This window comes from Vanacampus margaritifer, chromosome 16 (assembly GCF_051991255.1).
Source record: "Vanacampus margaritifer isolate UIUO_Vmar chromosome 16, RoL_Vmar_1.0, whole genome shotgun sequence".
Lineage (NCBI taxonomy): Eukaryota > Metazoa > Chordata > Actinopteri > Syngnathiformes > Syngnathidae > Vanacampus > Vanacampus margaritifer.
This window is the reverse complement of record NC_135447.1, coordinates 2,898,453-2,913,033: the sequence shown is the minus strand read 5'-3', so window position 1 is coordinate 2,913,033 and position 14,581 is coordinate 2,898,453. Positions and strand designations below refer to the sequence as shown.

Here is a 14,581-nt window from a genome sequence, read left to right as displayed (position 1 = left end):
GCATTAGTATTATTACTATTAAGTTAGGTTAACAGGGGATTTGCTAAAAATATTTGCTTGTAAAAGTGAAAAAAAAACGCATTTTGTGCAAAAATCAAACAAAAGAAAAACAAACAAAGTTGACAAGCGTTAGCGGGCCACCTAAAACGATGTAATGGGCTGCGTCTGGCCCGAGGGCCAGCCGTTGGACACCTGACAATCCAAATATGAAGAACCGTAGCATATTGAAGGATCATCACTTTCTGATGTTGGCAAAGTCACTTTGGAGACTTCCCAAACAAGCAAATCGTAATTTACGGCTCATCGTTAACGTTAGCGTAGCGCTCGTCATGACTCTTTTGTTTTCACTGCAAACGTTGACCTGAAGTGGACTTGAAGTCAGACTTAAGACTGAAGTCAAATGATTTGGGCTGAAATGGACAGTCAACAGAAAATGTTGACTTCAGTTGTTCATTCAATCAAAGAAGCTGCTCAAAGAAGAATACAAAACAGATTTATTGCTACATAAAGCAAATACATGCAAGTGCTGCTGTTCAAGGGTTACAAAAAAAAGTCTAAAAAAAAAGGAAACGCATCCTGGCTCATGCATGCGGAGGTTAGTCCAACATCAATCGGCCACCAAGCGTGGCGGGTCTTCACACAAACTCCTTGGCGGGACTTCCAGCTTTGGGAGCCGAGAATTTGGAGGCGGCGTATCGCTCGCCGCCCGATGACGGTGGCGTGGGCGAGCACCGGCATCCCAGGAGGGCGCCCCCCGTCAGCAGCAGCCCCGAAGCCCCCCATCCCACGTAGAGGCAAGCCCCCAGCTCCCTCCTCTGGGCGTCGGGCACAGCCGGGTTGTAGAAGTCGCGGATGACGGCGTGGGCGGGTAGCGAGGCAGTCACCAGGCACAATACGCCGCTCAGTGCCAAGAAGGCGCCGGCCGCCGCCGCCACCCGGGCCTTGGCTCCCCGGTCGTCCACGCAGGTGGTGCACTTGCCGCCCACCGTCGACAGCAGCAGGCCCAGCAGCGCCAGCAAGATGGCGATGACCGCCGTGGCGCGCGCCGCCTGCAGGTCGGGCGGGAGCGCTAACAACGAGTCGTACACCTTGCACTGCATCTGGCCCGTGCTCTGCACCACGCACGTCATCCAAAGGCCCTCCCAGATGGCCTGCGCCACCACGATGTTGTTGCCCACGAAGGCCGACACCTTCCACATGGGCAGCACGCACGCCAGGATGCTGCCCGTCCAGCCCAGCGCCGCCAATCCAATGCCCAGAACCTGCAAGCCCAGAGACGCCATCGCTGTGTGAGGGGGGACCCAGCGCCGAGGCGCCCTTTTGTACAGCGGGCCGCCCCTCCTCCTCAGAGCGTCCGTCAAGAGGCCACGCCCATTTCGACTGACCCTTCAGGAGGCGGGGTCAACCTCCGCTTATTGCCACGGAGACGCTCCAGTAGAGCCACTCGCAGTTGTTGAAAATCTGAAAAAGAGACTCCTGCATCTGTACTTTGTAACAATTTGCCCAAAAAATATCGTTACGATAGTCTTTTTTATTTTACCATTTATGACTGAAACATTTTCTAATTAGTAGATTAACAACTTAACTGCTGCAAGCCTCTGGCCAATAGTTTTTAGTCTGGATTCGAATTTTCCGCCCCTTGTCTGCCATGTCACGTCATGTGCGCATTGTGTACGTGAAGAAGGGAAATGCAGTTTCATTTTTGGGCCACAGGTGGCAGTAGCGATTCGGAATTCAATTTTCTGCGTTCAGTAACTATAAACTTCATGCGTAAATGTATAAACAAAGGTCAGATGTGCTTCCTACAAGCCCTTTATCTGTCGCTCCCATTCAAACTTGACAGAATTGAGAAAAAAAAAGTATTTTGGTCAAACTGGTCTGGGGTGCTGCTGTAAGCCCTTGTGCAAAACAGAAAACGTTCCATTTCTTTCTTCAAAAATAAGACAATATTTCAAATTATCAGTGCAAAAAATGCACAATAAAAGAATGCCGATTCTGTCAAGTGTGTTAGTGTGTAACATCCAACAGAAAATGTTCCCCAAAATAAGAGATGTGTAAAAATCATGATGAAATTACAAGAAGTTGGACAATTTGATGTTAAAAAAAAACTTATTGAAGTGATTATCACCTTGCTTATTTTTGTCTAAATTCTTATTTAAAATGCTTTTACTTTACTGCCCTTCTCAAATTGTTCTTATTTTTTTTTTAAATTAAAGGTCATAAGCACATGTTGAATTAATTCAGTGTTTGATTGAATTGAAAACCGGCCACTTGCCACCTTGGGATCAGCTGACCTTTTTTTGCACTTCACCTTCTTGTCTTGTTTCTCCCACAAAAGGCATGTGGGTGCGTGTAATAGGGCCTCCACAGGTGTTTCCAATCTCTGTTAAGGCTGCCAGCCAATCAACGGTGCCCTACCACGTGCTTAAGTAGCAGAGGTGGACAACGGCCGGCATCCTCACGCTTCCGTCAGAATCCTCACGCACGATTCATCCTCACCGAGCAGAGCAAGATGACGTCAGCGGGCATGCAGCTGTTTGGCGCGTTCCTGGCGGCGTTGGGCTTGGCGGGCTCCATCGTCACCTGCGCGCTGCCCATGTGGAAGGTGTCGGCGTTCATCGGCAACAACATCGTGACGGCGCAGGTGTTCTGGGAGGGCCTGTGGATGAACTGCGTGAAGCAGAGCACGGGCCAGATGCAGTGCAAGGTGTACGACTCCATGCTGGCGCTGCCCCGCGACCTGCAGGCGGCGCGCGCCCTGGTGGTCATCGCCGTCCTGGTGGCGCTGCTGGGCCTGCTGCTGGCCGGCGCCGGCGGCAAGTGCACCAACTGTCTGGAGGAGCGGGCGGCCAAGGCCCGCGTGGTGGTGGTGGCGGGGGCCGCGTGCGTGGTGGCCGGAATCCTGCTGCTCATCCCCGTGTCGTGGTCGGCTCACGTGGTCATTCGGGACTTCTACAACCCACTGCTGGGCGACGCGCAGAGGCGGGAGCTGGGCGCGGCACTCTTCGTGGGCTGGGGGGCGGCCGGCCTGCTGCTGATCGGAGGAGCGCTGCTGTGCTGCCAGTGCGCCGGGGCCCGCGATGGCAAATACTCTGTGAAATATTCTGCTCCACGATCGGCCGCCAGTGGGGGAGCTTACGTGTGACTTTTTGTCTTTTCTCCTTTTTATTTTATTTTAAATGAGCTAATGATTTTGGATTTTTAATAAATGTCACCTTTTTTAAATCGTAACCACTTTCTGTTCCATCCTTTCAATTATAGGTTAAAGTCCACATTGTTAAAGTTACTTTTGAAATGCTCGATCAAGTTGCTGTTGGGGGGCAACTTGAAGCAATCCTATAATCTGCTGAGTGCCTAAAACTAAGCCTACCACTTCTGACTAACGAGCTATCATCATGTTGTAGGCTGTGTGTCGATTCGGGTTGTTTGCATTTAAATGCTGCACTAGGCGACGTGTTTTGACCTACAAATCAGCCTAATTCCCTTGTGGGCACGTTGGACGAAATGTCATTTGATACCAAAAGGGCCTCAAATTTTAACTTTAAAAATGTATTTTTGGAAAGTGCTTATGACTAACTTCTGCCGGAGCTTTTTGGATCTGTGTTTAAAATGCAATTTAAAGGAAAAGGTTTCAACTAAGGATTTATTAGTGCTTCATGTGAATGTTTGAAATGAGTTTATTCGCACAAGCTTGCCAATTTTGCTAAAGGGGTGTGCAGCAGGTGCACTGGATGAGTGTTAATGGGTGTGGAACATTTTGTCACCCTCTTCAAATTTTTTTTTTTTTTGGGCCAAATCATCATGATGCAAATGTTTTTTTTTTTTGTTTTTTTAAAAAAGGCATCGATTTAAAACCAACTTCGTAAAATTATAGCCAAAAATGCTCACTTTTTAGTGTTTCTGTGCCACTTTTCAGCCTACTACTGGCCTAAAATATGTGCTGCCAGAAACTGAATTAAAAACTATAAAGATTCAGTTTATGGTGGCACATTTTGAAGTAGCAATAGAAGTAAAATAAGATTTTTTTTTTTTTGGGCGGGGGGAGCATTTTAGAGGAACTGGATCATTTACACGGCACAGTTGATTAATTCTATTGTGCTGCAATAGTGCTTAGGTTAAAAAAATAATAATTTTATACTCCAAAGGATGTTCACAATGTAGAGAGATCAAATGTGGAATAATATGATAGAGGCCTAAGAAAACATTGAGCTGGCCAAAACAAGACTTTTGTTGTTTGGAGCCATTTAATGTTTCCTTTGGCTCCTCCTCCTCTGATTATTGTGAGCAATCAGGTCGAGCCAGAAAGGTGATCGTCCTCCATTCTTTGTTTGTGTTGGGGAGTCTGGAGAGAAGCCGCATTGTTGACTCGGGGGTGGGCGTGGCCACACCACCAACTCTGAGGCGTCTGGGCGCGCGTTGCCGCAACAACACGACGGAAGAGAAACATGCGGACGCAGCTGGTGGGTGTGCTGTTGGGCCTTCTGGGTCTGCTGGGCACGGGCCTGATCTGCGGGCTGCCCGCCTGGAAGGTGACGGCCTTCGTGGGCTCCAACATCGTGACGGCGCAAGTCTTCTGGGAAGGCCTGTGGATGAACTGCGTCATCCAGAGCACTGGGCAGGCCCAGTGCAAGGCCTATGACTCGGTTTTGGCTCTGCCTCGCGACCTGCAGGCCTCCCGGGCGCTGGTGCGTATATGCGCGCTCCCTCCTCTGATTACTACCCTCTTGGAGTCCTAGGAGTAGTGCTGGGCTCTTGAGCAAGGCGGCAAATATTATGCAACCTTCCCGCAGGTGTGCGTGTCGTTGGGGGTGGGCGTGCTGGCGGTGGGCCTGAGCGTGGTGGGCGCCCGCTGCACGACCTTCCTGCGTCACGATTGGCCCGTCAAGAACAACGTGGGCCTGTCGGCGGGCGTGGCCTTCGTGGTGGCCGGCGTCCTGTGCCTGATTCCCGTCAGCTTGTCAGCCAACTCCATCATCACGGGCTTCTTTGACCCGTTGCCCTCCGAGGAGCGGCGAGGAGAGCTGGGCGCCTCCATCTACGTGGGCTGGGCCTCGGGGGCGCTGCTCGTCATCGGCGGGGTGCTCGTCTGCTCCATCTACAGGTGTTGATGGCGCACGCTTTGTTAACTCTTACAGTTTTGGTGGCAGCTTTTCCAACTTTTGTTTAGTGCACTAATAACTTTGATACCAATTGTAGCAAAAATAGTTGAGGTCAGATGACAAAAGACAAGAAGCCAAAAAAAAATCATACTGTCCTCTACATCGTGCCCTGTAGTGAGCCATTTTGTCGTGCTGTGGGAACGTGCGTTAGCCCTGCATATGCGCACCGCCTTGAGGTACGAATGAGCCGACTTACAAGTCAAACTCATCAAAAAAGCGTTTCAATATTGCCACTCACAGCTAAAGTTGACTTACTCTAATACAAAATAGAAAACAAAGACACTTAGACCTTTTGCATTTCAAACTAGCATACTAATTGCTTGAGACGGACATGCTAGCTTAATGCTAACATGAATGTAAAATGTCAATTAGCAGCAGACATTTGGATGCAAATTGTGAACCAACACATGTCGACAAATCATATAACAATACACACAGGCATATATTCTTTATCCTCTATGAAAAATGGCACCACCTTAAGGAGTCACAGCGGTAGTAGAAGAAAAAGAAGTCTGTTCTTCTTGGTTTTTGTGTCTGCATGACAGTGCTGCCTCCCAGTGGCCAATACAGGCACAGCAGTCACATAAAGCACAAACTGTTTTATTCCTTACATTCTATTTATTTTTATTATTAGTCTGTTTTTTTTTAAAAGAACAATATTATAGTGATAGAACACAAACATGATTTAAAAAATGTTTTTAGGGGTGGAGGCTGGAACAGATTAATGGCTTTTCATTCATTTCATTGGAGAAAGATGATTTGAGATGTGAGTGTTTTGACTTATGACTTGCTCACAGAAGCATTTGAACTCATATCTCAAGTCGCCACTTAAGCACCCTGAAGGTAGCCCACAACACTTAATCTTGTTAAGTTGTCAACATGTCCCATCATTCATTGGACCTACAGAAAAAGGATTTCCCGTTTCGGGCTATTGTTTGATGTCTGGCACAAATTCATTTCATGAGTTCTGGTCCAAAATAATCTTTTATATATCAAAGTTGAGCAAGACAACACTCATCTTAAAACAAGATGATGTCATTATGTTTACTTTATTAGTAAAATATGTATTTTATAATTGTTGTAATGATGCCACAGCAAGGCCATCGTTGATGCCGGTTCAAAACTACTTTTCATTTGATTCATGAGTCAACCATTTAGTCTCTTTAGTGAACACTACAAAGTCTTGTGGTGACTTTGGAGCAGCAAAATAGCAAACTATGGCCAACATAGTGGCGACTCCACAATAAGTACAAAAGAAATCCCTTCTTTTGTCCGCTTCTTATAAAGTGAGATTGGCCACGGCATCAATTTTGGCACTAAGGAATTAGGCGTCAACTCATTTTGGTTGTGGGCCACATCCAATTTGTGGGCTGCAAGTTTCAACTTGCATTTCTACCCAGTTGTATTTTGTTTTGATATTTTTTGAAAATTCAAGTTGTAAAATATGATGGCTTGTAAATAAAAGATTATTATTGTCAACTTAGCTGCACTTTTATTTTACAGTGAATAGTATCCCATTACAAGTGACAACAGTTTCACCTCCCAGTCACTGGGGGGCGCCAGATGACACACACAGCTGCTTAAATGTACAGTATATTCCTATTCATCAATTCACCAATTATTCAACAAGATATCTGTGTCAATTTCCACTCACTGAATTAGATGAGTGATTTTTTTGAATGAATCAATACATTCTGACAAACCAATTGAAAAAAAACCCTGCAAAAATTATTGTATAAAATAATCTTGTAACTGTTCAGTGGGCCACATTAAAGAAGGTGAACAACACACATTGTGCGAGGGGCGAGAACAGGAAGCGATGATGTCATGGTGTGAGGCTCCGCCCCTTAAGCTCCCCACAGAGCAGGTGTGGCCGTATGCACCTGCCCTCACTTGAGTCCCTCTCAGGTGACACGAAGGACGCCCAAAACAACAGAGAGGAGAACGCGTCGCATGTGGAGCGCTAACAACAACAAGGAAGAAGAAGAAGAAGAAAACGACATCTGAGGTACAGTATGTTGTGGAAAACAAACAAGACATTTTCATCCTTAAGCGCTCGATTGATTGTCTTTGCGAGACGACATTTGTGAGATGCAGGCAGTCATGACAGGAAGACCTGACCAAATGCTCGGATATAATTTGGCATTGGGTGGACTTCATGTATCCTGTAACATGGGGTTGGGTGGGTGGCGAGGGAGGTCTAGCTTTGAAACGCTTGCAGGTTTTTCCAGCTTAGCGGGTGCCGTCAGTTTGGACATCTGTGAGTTGCTACCTTTGAATGTTGTTGAGGTTAAGATGTTGCTTAAAGTCACTGCGTTGCTACATTGGAGTTGATTATCTGACGCGAGTTTTGGACGAATTATTGGTCCGAGACAAGCTTGCCCGTTGAAGTGAGTAAGACCCATCCTAGCCCAACACAATTGGCCGCCAATGACAACTGATCCGCGTCGAGCAAACGCCATCCGCAAACATTCCTCGGCTAACCGATGTCTGGCCTTCCACCGCAGGCGGTCGCAATGGCGTCGACGGGCACGCAGCTGCTGGGAAGCGGCCTGTGCCTGCTGGGCTGGGCGGGCGTGATCATCAGCTGCCTCCTGCCCATGTGGCGGGTGACGGCGTTTGTGGGCAGCACCATCGTCACGTCGCAGACCATCTGGGAGGGCATCTGGATGACCTGCGTGGTCCAGAGCACGGGCCAGATTCAGTGCAAGCCCTACGAGTCCATGTTGGCGCTGAGCGCGGACCTGCAAGCGGCCCGTGCACTCACTGTGCTGGCGGCGGTGGCCGGCGCTGTGGGTCTAGTCCTGGCCTTCGTCGGAGGCAAGTGCACCCGCTTCCTGGACCGGGAGGCGTCCGGGTCCAAAGGCAGGGTGGCGGTGGCAGCGGGGGCGGTTCTCATACTGGCGGGATTGCTGTGTTTGATTCCCACCTCGTGGGTGGCCGGCGCAGTGGTGCGTAAGTTCTACAGCGCCTCCATCGACGCTCAGCGGCGTGAGATAGGCGCCTCCCTCTACATTGGCTGGGGGGCGTCCCTCCTGCTCATCCTGGGAGGGGGGCTGTTCATCAGCTCGGCGTGCCCCCTCAAAAGGCACAGCGCCGACAAGAGCCCAGCCGTTCGATACCTGATGGTCCGCTCGTCCACCGGATCCCTCCGTAGGGTCCCGGCCACGAGGCCCATGGGGACGATTTTCAGCGGACCTCCCAGCTACCGGCCGGCGTCCACCAAGTCCGAGCCCCCTGGCGGAAACCCCTGGGGGTATGCTGGACAGAACTCCGAGAGGTCCTTGGCACCGTCCACTAAGTCTCAGCTGAAGCGAATGGACTCGGCACCCTCAGAACAAACTGACGCACCATCTGCCGAGTCTCAGCTGGAACCAGACAAGCAGGACCACAAAAAGGCCTTGGACCCTGACGGGAGCCAACATGAAGATGCATCCTCCAACCCTTCAAAGACTTACCTTTGACCTGGACCTGACACACCAAAGATCTGGACTAGCTGTCTCTTTGACATGCACAGATCAAAGTCCTACTGCAAGAGAGTCCTGAGGAAGGTCTAAGCAAGGCTTGACAGATTTGGTGATGGAAGAGAGGAGGATGCAGAAGATAGACTTCCACGGAAAAGGATAACAAAAGAAGAAGCGAGAAGAAGGAGAAAAAGAAGAGGCATCAAAGACCTTGACTAACTAATAACCAAGTCCCAAGTCCTACCTTTTGACCTGGACAACCCTTCACAGAACTAAATTGGTCTCTTTGACTCGAGTTTTGGTCTTTCGTGTGTTTATTGTGTTCTGTGACACATGACCTCAACTCTATCTTCAACTGCATTTACTTCATGTCTGTCAATGTGTGATTTTATTTAAAAAGTCAAATGTGACATTTATAACTTGTAACCTCCTTATAATGAAATGTTTTTCCTGCCCAGAACAGGCTGTTGTTTAAAAACATTCTCGACACATTAATGTGCACTTTAAAATTTTAGTAGTAAACTGTGATCGTTTTTGGACCAAACCTATTCTGAATAAATATGAGCAGAGAAGATGGCTCCCGCGTAGCGAGTCCTGAAGTCGTCATGACCAGTTTTGCCTGCGGCTGGTCAAACTGGTTTAACAGAAAGTGTTCTGCTGTCTTTGTGGACGCTAAAATGGTTTCACTTGACATCCTTTGCTTTTAATTTCAGTCACTGGCACATTATTAGTATCGTCACTTCTTTCCTCACAATAGTAATGCCGTCACTATTGCTCTTCCATGTTTGCGGCCGTCAAAATGGTTTCACTCGTCAGCTTTGCCATCTATTTTTTTTTCCAGATCTGAATCCTGTACTGGTGGACTTGGACCAGTTGCCAGCCAATCACGGGGCACATATGATAAATTGGGTATTACCAGTTTGAAAGGAGCCACTTAAGCAGGGGTGGGGGGGGGGGACAACATGCTAACATGCTAACTCCACACAGGAAGGCCGGAGCAGAGATTCAAACGCAGGACCTTCGAACTGTTAGGCAGACAAGCTCACCACTAGTACACCATGTGCTTTTAGTTTTGGGACTGTATCGTCTTGACGTGTTGCTAATATTTTCACCACCTCATTAATAAATAATTGTCAGCTTGAAATGGGATCATTTCGCATGGTAGCCTAGTTTGGAATCAGTCAAGTCGATTCAAGTACTGATCACCAGACCTAGCACACTTCCTGTGCGCTAATCAGAGTACTGCGACAAGCTTTCTTCTTGTCAACGTACAGTACACAAAACACTCTTTTAAAGTTCGTGTCATTCCAATCTGTCGGCCAAGCAGGTGCGGGACAACTTGAATTTGTAGAAGTTATATTTATTCATGTAATGTGTCATACTACATAATACAAACACGTACCATGCTAGTGTACAAAACGGCGAACGCTGTAGCTTTGCCTCGTATGTAGCAGTGCAGTGGAGTGTAGTATTTGTTAGAGCCTTTGAAAGATATAAACACATCCAGGGATGTATCCCTTATCGAAGTCGGTCACCCCTCGCTCCCACTCGCTCACGTCGGTGACTTCCACACGCTGCCACAGTCCCTCCTCCTCCATCTGCTTCATCTCGGCCTCCAAGGCCGCCTTGTAGCCGACGTTGTCACGGTTAGCCCGAGTGGTCATGCAGATGAGGCCTCCTGTGTGCTCACAAGTCAGATTGAGTCATGCAAAGCGTCCAAAGTGTCGATGGGAGTCCAAAGCGTCCTCACCCTGCTTGACGGCCTGGCACAGCTCCCGGATCACCTTCGCTGGAATGTGACTTTCGCTCAGACCGCCAGTAATTATCACTATATCAAAGTCAGCTGCAGGGGGAGACAATCACAGCCAAAGCCAACGCTTTACTACTATAGATGGATTGCTGGATTCTTTACCTAGCGGGACAGGAAGCGGCTGGTCTCCCAGGATGGCCATCTTGAGTTCCTGGTACATGTCGCTCTGTCGGGCATGATTCAGCATCCCCTCGCTGCTGTCGACACCCACAAAGCGCTCGAATCCCTCCCGCTTCATCTGCGCCACACGCGTGCTAATTAATCACAACTTGGACTTGAAGTAGATGGATTTCTTCACGCAAATGCAGGTGCCCACCATCTTGGCCGCCATGCCCGTGCCACAGGCCACGTCCAACACCTTCGCTGCTTGGCGCTCGCCACTGAAGTGGGCGGAGATTCGGGCCGCTGCCTGACTAGGTGCGCTGTAATCAAGAAGTGCAACATCCTGTTGAATGGAAACCAGCAGTGAGTAAACTGTTTAAACGTAATTGTGTAGTAAAAATGTCTCTTATTGATATATGAATGCTTTTTTTCCCCTTTCTCATTTGACTAAAAACAAAACTAGCGGCAAGCAGTACACGTCACAACAGCCGGCCGCAAGTCAAAATGGAGGTCAGCTCGGTGAAAGGAAGCTCTCAGTCTCTGCTCATTGAAAAGCATTGGATTTTGGGTCGTTGTAATCTGATTAGTGAGGATTATTTTTGATTTTAAAATGTGGGTAAATGTGGGTCTATCAGAATTTTAAAACTACTTCTTTTTTTTTTCTGGAAAGAAAGAAAAAAAAAAGTAAACTACTAATTAAACCACCCATAGACGGTATTTTAATGGCTTGAGCTCTGGTAATGATGTCATTGCTTAAAATTATTATTACACGTAAATACAAGCCGTTTGAGTAGCTACTAAAGCTATTTTGTTATTACATTTAAAAAAAAAAAATTTTTTATTATGCATTGTAGCTCCTCTCCCGGGACTACTGAAGTCCACACAGTACCCCCTCTCCTCCCCCCTACCAGTCAGACGGTAAGGTTGAGGTGTTGGATCTTTCAGATGAAACCTGCCAGCTAACTTGTTCATTTTCCTTTTTTATTTTAATGATAAGTTATCGTGCTTCTTACTCCTTTTGAACATGTAAATTATGACATTGATTAATTATTTTTTCTTCTTCAAATTTTTATTTTAACTTCAACTTCTATTTTGTAATATGCTAATAGGTTCAATAAATCAACCAGCCAACAACAACAACAACTCTCTGTTTTGTAGCCTCCTCTTCGTCGACGGGATCCGTCGATCTCTGCCTCGTCAATATTTTGAAGCAGATGTAATGCCTCTACTGTTTAAAAATAAATAAATGTTTTATGTTAGCCCATGGTGGCATTTCTCCTAATGCCTTGCTGAAAAGTAGCTGTTTTGGAAATCTGACACAGTTGTCAGCGGTGCAAGAATGATAAATATTTTCATGTTTAATACAATAAAATGACAGCATATGAATAATATACACACAGGCACGTGAAAAGTCAAAATGCCAGAAAGGAAGAACGATTATATAATTTCGTAAACAGAGTAACAACACATCAAATTTTAAGCTTCAAAATACAGCTCTGTTGTTAACAAACGGCGTCCCCGTGTGGTCGACAACTACAGTTATCCCTGCGAATGTTAACAAGTTACAACAAACTGTCTCCGATGGTCAGCAGAAGAGAAGAAAAACAAGGCAGAGTTATAACCTGTCGATGTGGGCACACAGCAGTGCACGCAACCACACTCATAAAAAATGAAAAACTACTCTAAAACGCTGACAACTGGTCGAGTTTCTCTGAAGGAAAACAAACGGCGATGGCATTACCGGAAACGGCGTTAGGAGATTTTCCCGGATTACGTCACGGCTATTAGTGCATAGAGTCTATACGCCGTTTGCTTACGGGATCTGGGTGGCGGAGTGGTACCGTCACTTGCATATGATGCAGGTTGGCGTGAGTTTGCCTTCCCCACCTGGGAGACCATGTTTGGCGTGGGTTCGACTTCCCCGCCTCGGAGTGCAGGTTTGCACTTGTGTTTGTACGTTGGGGGGCGCGAGTGTTGGAACGTGGCCATCGGTGGCCGGCACGCAATAAACATAAAGTGAACACAAATACAATATAATACAATACAATACAATACAATGAAACAAACAACAAAACAAAAAGGTGTGAACCCAAACAACAAAACAAAAAGGTGTGAACCCAAACAACAAAACAAAAAGGTATGAACCTAAACAATAAAACAAAACAAAAAGGTGTGAACCTAAACAAAACAAAAAGGTATGAACCTAAACAACAAAACAAAACAAATGAAAAACACACACACACACAAATGCAAACAACATCAAACACAAAAAGGTAAGTGCACCAACACAAAACACAATTTAATTTAATTTAAACGGCTAACGCTACTATAATATCTATTATTTTTTAAATATTTTAAGCACATGTAAACTGTGCTGTTAGTAGGCGGTGGTTCAATCACATTCCTCGGATGCCACCTGCCCTCCCCTCACGTAAACACCACTTCCTTAGCGAAATGTTGTGGTTCATCATTTTGGGTTTGCGTGTTTACCCTTTTATGCTCGTGTTTTTGTTGTTTTAATGTGTGTTTATGATTACTTTTTGTTGTATTATTTCATATTTTGTGTTTGTGTTTTTTGTTTGTTTGCAATTACGTTTTGTTGTTTTGTTTCGTATTTTTTTTAAATTTGTGTTTGTGATTACCTTTTCGTTGTTTTGTTTCATTGTTTGTGTTTTTTATTTAGTTTGTGTTTTTTGGTTTGCAGTCGTGTTCACTTTTTTTGTTTTTGCGTTTTGCACTTCAGGGCCACCGTAGTGTTTGTGTAAGTGTGTGCAAAAAAAAATAAAATAACAAAGAAAATGCGCCGTTTGTTTACACCGCCGTAAATGAAGCATTTGCATTGCTTGTCCGAATGTTCGGAGTTGTCAATAACAGCAGGTGACGCTATTGGGCTGGTTCGAACAAAGAAGGACAATACATTAGGTACAGTAGTGTTGTTGTTTTTCGTGTTGGCAGATTATGTGTAGAGCAAGTTATTTTTTACTGGGTGTTTTTATACAACGCAACAATTATGGGTGCACTTTTTTCAAATGAAAAAGGCAGCAAAAAAAATTATTTGGGGTGTTTTTTGTGGAGTTGAAATTGATTAAATGCATTCCTAATCATTTCAATGGGTAAAAAATATTTTAGATAGTTTATAGAGATACAAGCGTGGTCAGAGAACAGATTAAAAATCATATGTCATGGAACGGCTGTGCATATACTTTGCTTGTTTTTATTTTTTTGTGGAAGCTGTGGTAGTTGGGCGGCGCTCTAGCGCCCTCTATTGACTAACGGCCACGTACTGAACTCTGGCGCTTGTGTAGTGATTACAATTAATTACTGATTAGCGATCATGTGCAATTTGAGAGGATGCAATCATCTGAGCAGATGAGGTCACGTATGCGTGCTGTGATCATGTGTGATTGCGTTGACGACCTGCTCGTAGGTTTGGGCCCATCTGTTGTAGAAGTGGATCTGGTGAGGGTCCTCCGCGGAGCTGGCTTTGTGCACGGACAGTATGACGTCTTTGACCGTTTCAAACGTGCGCGGGTTCTCGGAGAGCATCGTGCACGCTCGCTCGCTGCTGTCAGGCAGAAATCAACTTAAAGGCGCGTGACTCAATAAATAGCCTGGCAAGCCACACCCACTTTCTGGACAGCGAGCCACAGACAGGGATTCGGCTCCGTTCCAAAACAAGACGACCCAATCAAATTCGTCTACTTGCATGACGTCGTCTTTGTGAGCAACGTCACCCTTAGGCCATCAAGTTTTTCCCTTAACAACGACATTGAACAACGACGTGGGCTCCAGGTGGCGGAGTGGTACCGTTACTTGCCTACGATGCAGGTTGGCGTGGAAACGCTTCCCGGTCCGGGAGACCATATTTGTATGTGTGCGTGTTTCTGTGAGTGAGTAACGTCATTCACTACTGTCTTTCTTCAGCTCAACCATGTTAGATTTTTACTCCGCGTACGGAATAAATAAATAAATAAAATACTTTAACGAGTCGCTTTTCTGACGTCACGTCCGCTCTTTGCTCATTGGTTCAGTCCACTGTCTGTTAG

At 46.3% G+C, this 14,581-nt stretch overlaps 5 protein-coding genes across 6 annotated transcripts; 3 read left to right on the top strand and 2 right to left on the bottom strand.

Annotated features, from left to right (window-relative positions):
* Nucleotides 1-552: 552 nt before the first annotated feature.
* On the bottom strand, nt 553-1,376 carry LOC144035778 (claudin-4-like). The gene has a single exon (XM_077545707.1). The coding sequence runs from the start codon at nt 1,281-1,283 to the stop codon at nt 636-638; it is 648 nt and encodes a 215-aa protein (XP_077401833.1). The 5' UTR covers nt 1,284-1,376; the 3' UTR covers nt 553-635.
* Nucleotides 1,377-2,450: 1,074 nt separating this feature from the next.
* cldnd (claudin d) lies at nt 2,451-3,231 on the top strand. The gene has a single exon (XM_077545710.1). The coding sequence runs from the start codon at nt 2,513-2,515 to the stop codon at nt 3,143-3,145; it is 633 nt and encodes a 210-aa protein (XP_077401836.1). The 5' UTR covers nt 2,451-2,512; the 3' UTR covers nt 3,146-3,231.
* Nucleotides 3,232-4,373: 1,142 nt separating this feature from the next.
* LOC144035962 (claudin-like protein ZF-A89) lies at nt 4,374-6,638 on the top strand. The gene is made up of 2 exons (XM_077546119.1): nt 4,374-4,685; nt 4,791-6,638. Exons 1-2 carry the CDS (start codon nt 4,446-4,448, stop codon nt 5,106-5,108), a joined length of 558 nt encoding a protein of 185 aa, XP_077402245.1. The 5' UTR covers nt 4,374-4,445; the 3' UTR covers nt 5,109-6,638.
* A 313-nt stretch (nt 6,639-6,951) lies between these two features.
* LOC144035960 (claudin-4-like) lies at nt 6,952-9,199 on the top strand. The gene is made up of 2 exons (XM_077546115.1): nt 6,952-7,167; nt 7,667-9,199. The coding sequence occupies exon 2, from the start codon at nt 7,676-7,678 to the stop codon at nt 8,621-8,623; it is 948 nt and encodes a 315-aa protein (XP_077402241.1). The 5' UTR covers nt 6,952-7,167; nt 7,667-7,675; the 3' UTR covers nt 8,624-9,199.
* A 768-nt stretch (nt 9,200-9,967) lies between these two features.
* LOC144035961 (methyltransferase-like protein 27) lies at nt 9,968-14,158 on the bottom strand. 2 transcript variants are annotated; one of them, XM_077546116.1, is made up of 5 exons: nt 13,953-14,158; nt 10,750-10,878; nt 10,536-10,671; nt 10,374-10,466; nt 9,968-10,301 (listed from the first exon to the last, which is right to left on the bottom strand). In XM_077546116.1, exons 1-5 carry the CDS (start codon nt 14,079-14,081, stop codon nt 10,099-10,101), a joined length of 690 nt encoding a protein of 229 aa, XP_077402242.1. In that variant the 5' UTR covers nt 14,082-14,158; the 3' UTR covers nt 9,968-10,098. The 2 variants fall into 2 exon arrangements, with proteins under 2 accessions (XP_077402242.1, XP_077402243.1); XM_077546117.1 differs by lacking the exon at nt 13,953-14,158 and adding an exon at nt 12,158-12,272.
* Between the last annotated feature and the right edge of the window lie 423 nt (nt 14,159-14,581).

Coding starts and splice junctions, on each gene's coding strand:
- LOC144035961 (XM_077546116.1), bottom strand. CDS start 14,081: ATGCTCTCCGAGAACCCGCGCACGTTTGAAACGGTCAAAGACGTCATA. Junction 10,879..13,952: donor GGGCCCAAACCTACGAGCAG/GTCGTCAACGCA, acceptor TCCATTCAACAG/GATGTTGCACTTCTTGATTA. Junction 10,672..10,749: donor CGGGCATGGCGGCCAAGATG/GTGGGCACCTGC, acceptor CGTGTGGCGCAG/ATGAAGCGGGAGGGATTCGA.
- LOC144035778 (XM_077545707.1), bottom strand. CDS start 1,283: ATGGCGTCTCTGGGCTTGCAGGTTCTGGGCATTGGATTGGCGGCGCTG.
- cldnd (XM_077545710.1), top strand. CDS start 2,513: ATGACGTCAGCGGGCATGCAGCTGTTTGGCGCGTTCCTGGCGGCGTTG.
- LOC144035962 (XM_077546119.1), top strand. CDS start 4,446: ATGCGGACGCAGCTGGTGGGTGTGCTGTTGGGCCTTCTGGGTCTGCTG. Junction 4,686..4,790: donor TGCAGGCCTCCCGGGCGCTG/GTGCGTATATGC, acceptor ACCTTCCCGCAG/GTGTGCGTGTCGTTGGGGGT.
- LOC144035960 (XM_077546115.1), top strand. CDS start 7,676: ATGGCGTCGACGGGCACGCAGCTGCTGGGAAGCGGCCTGTGCCTGCTG.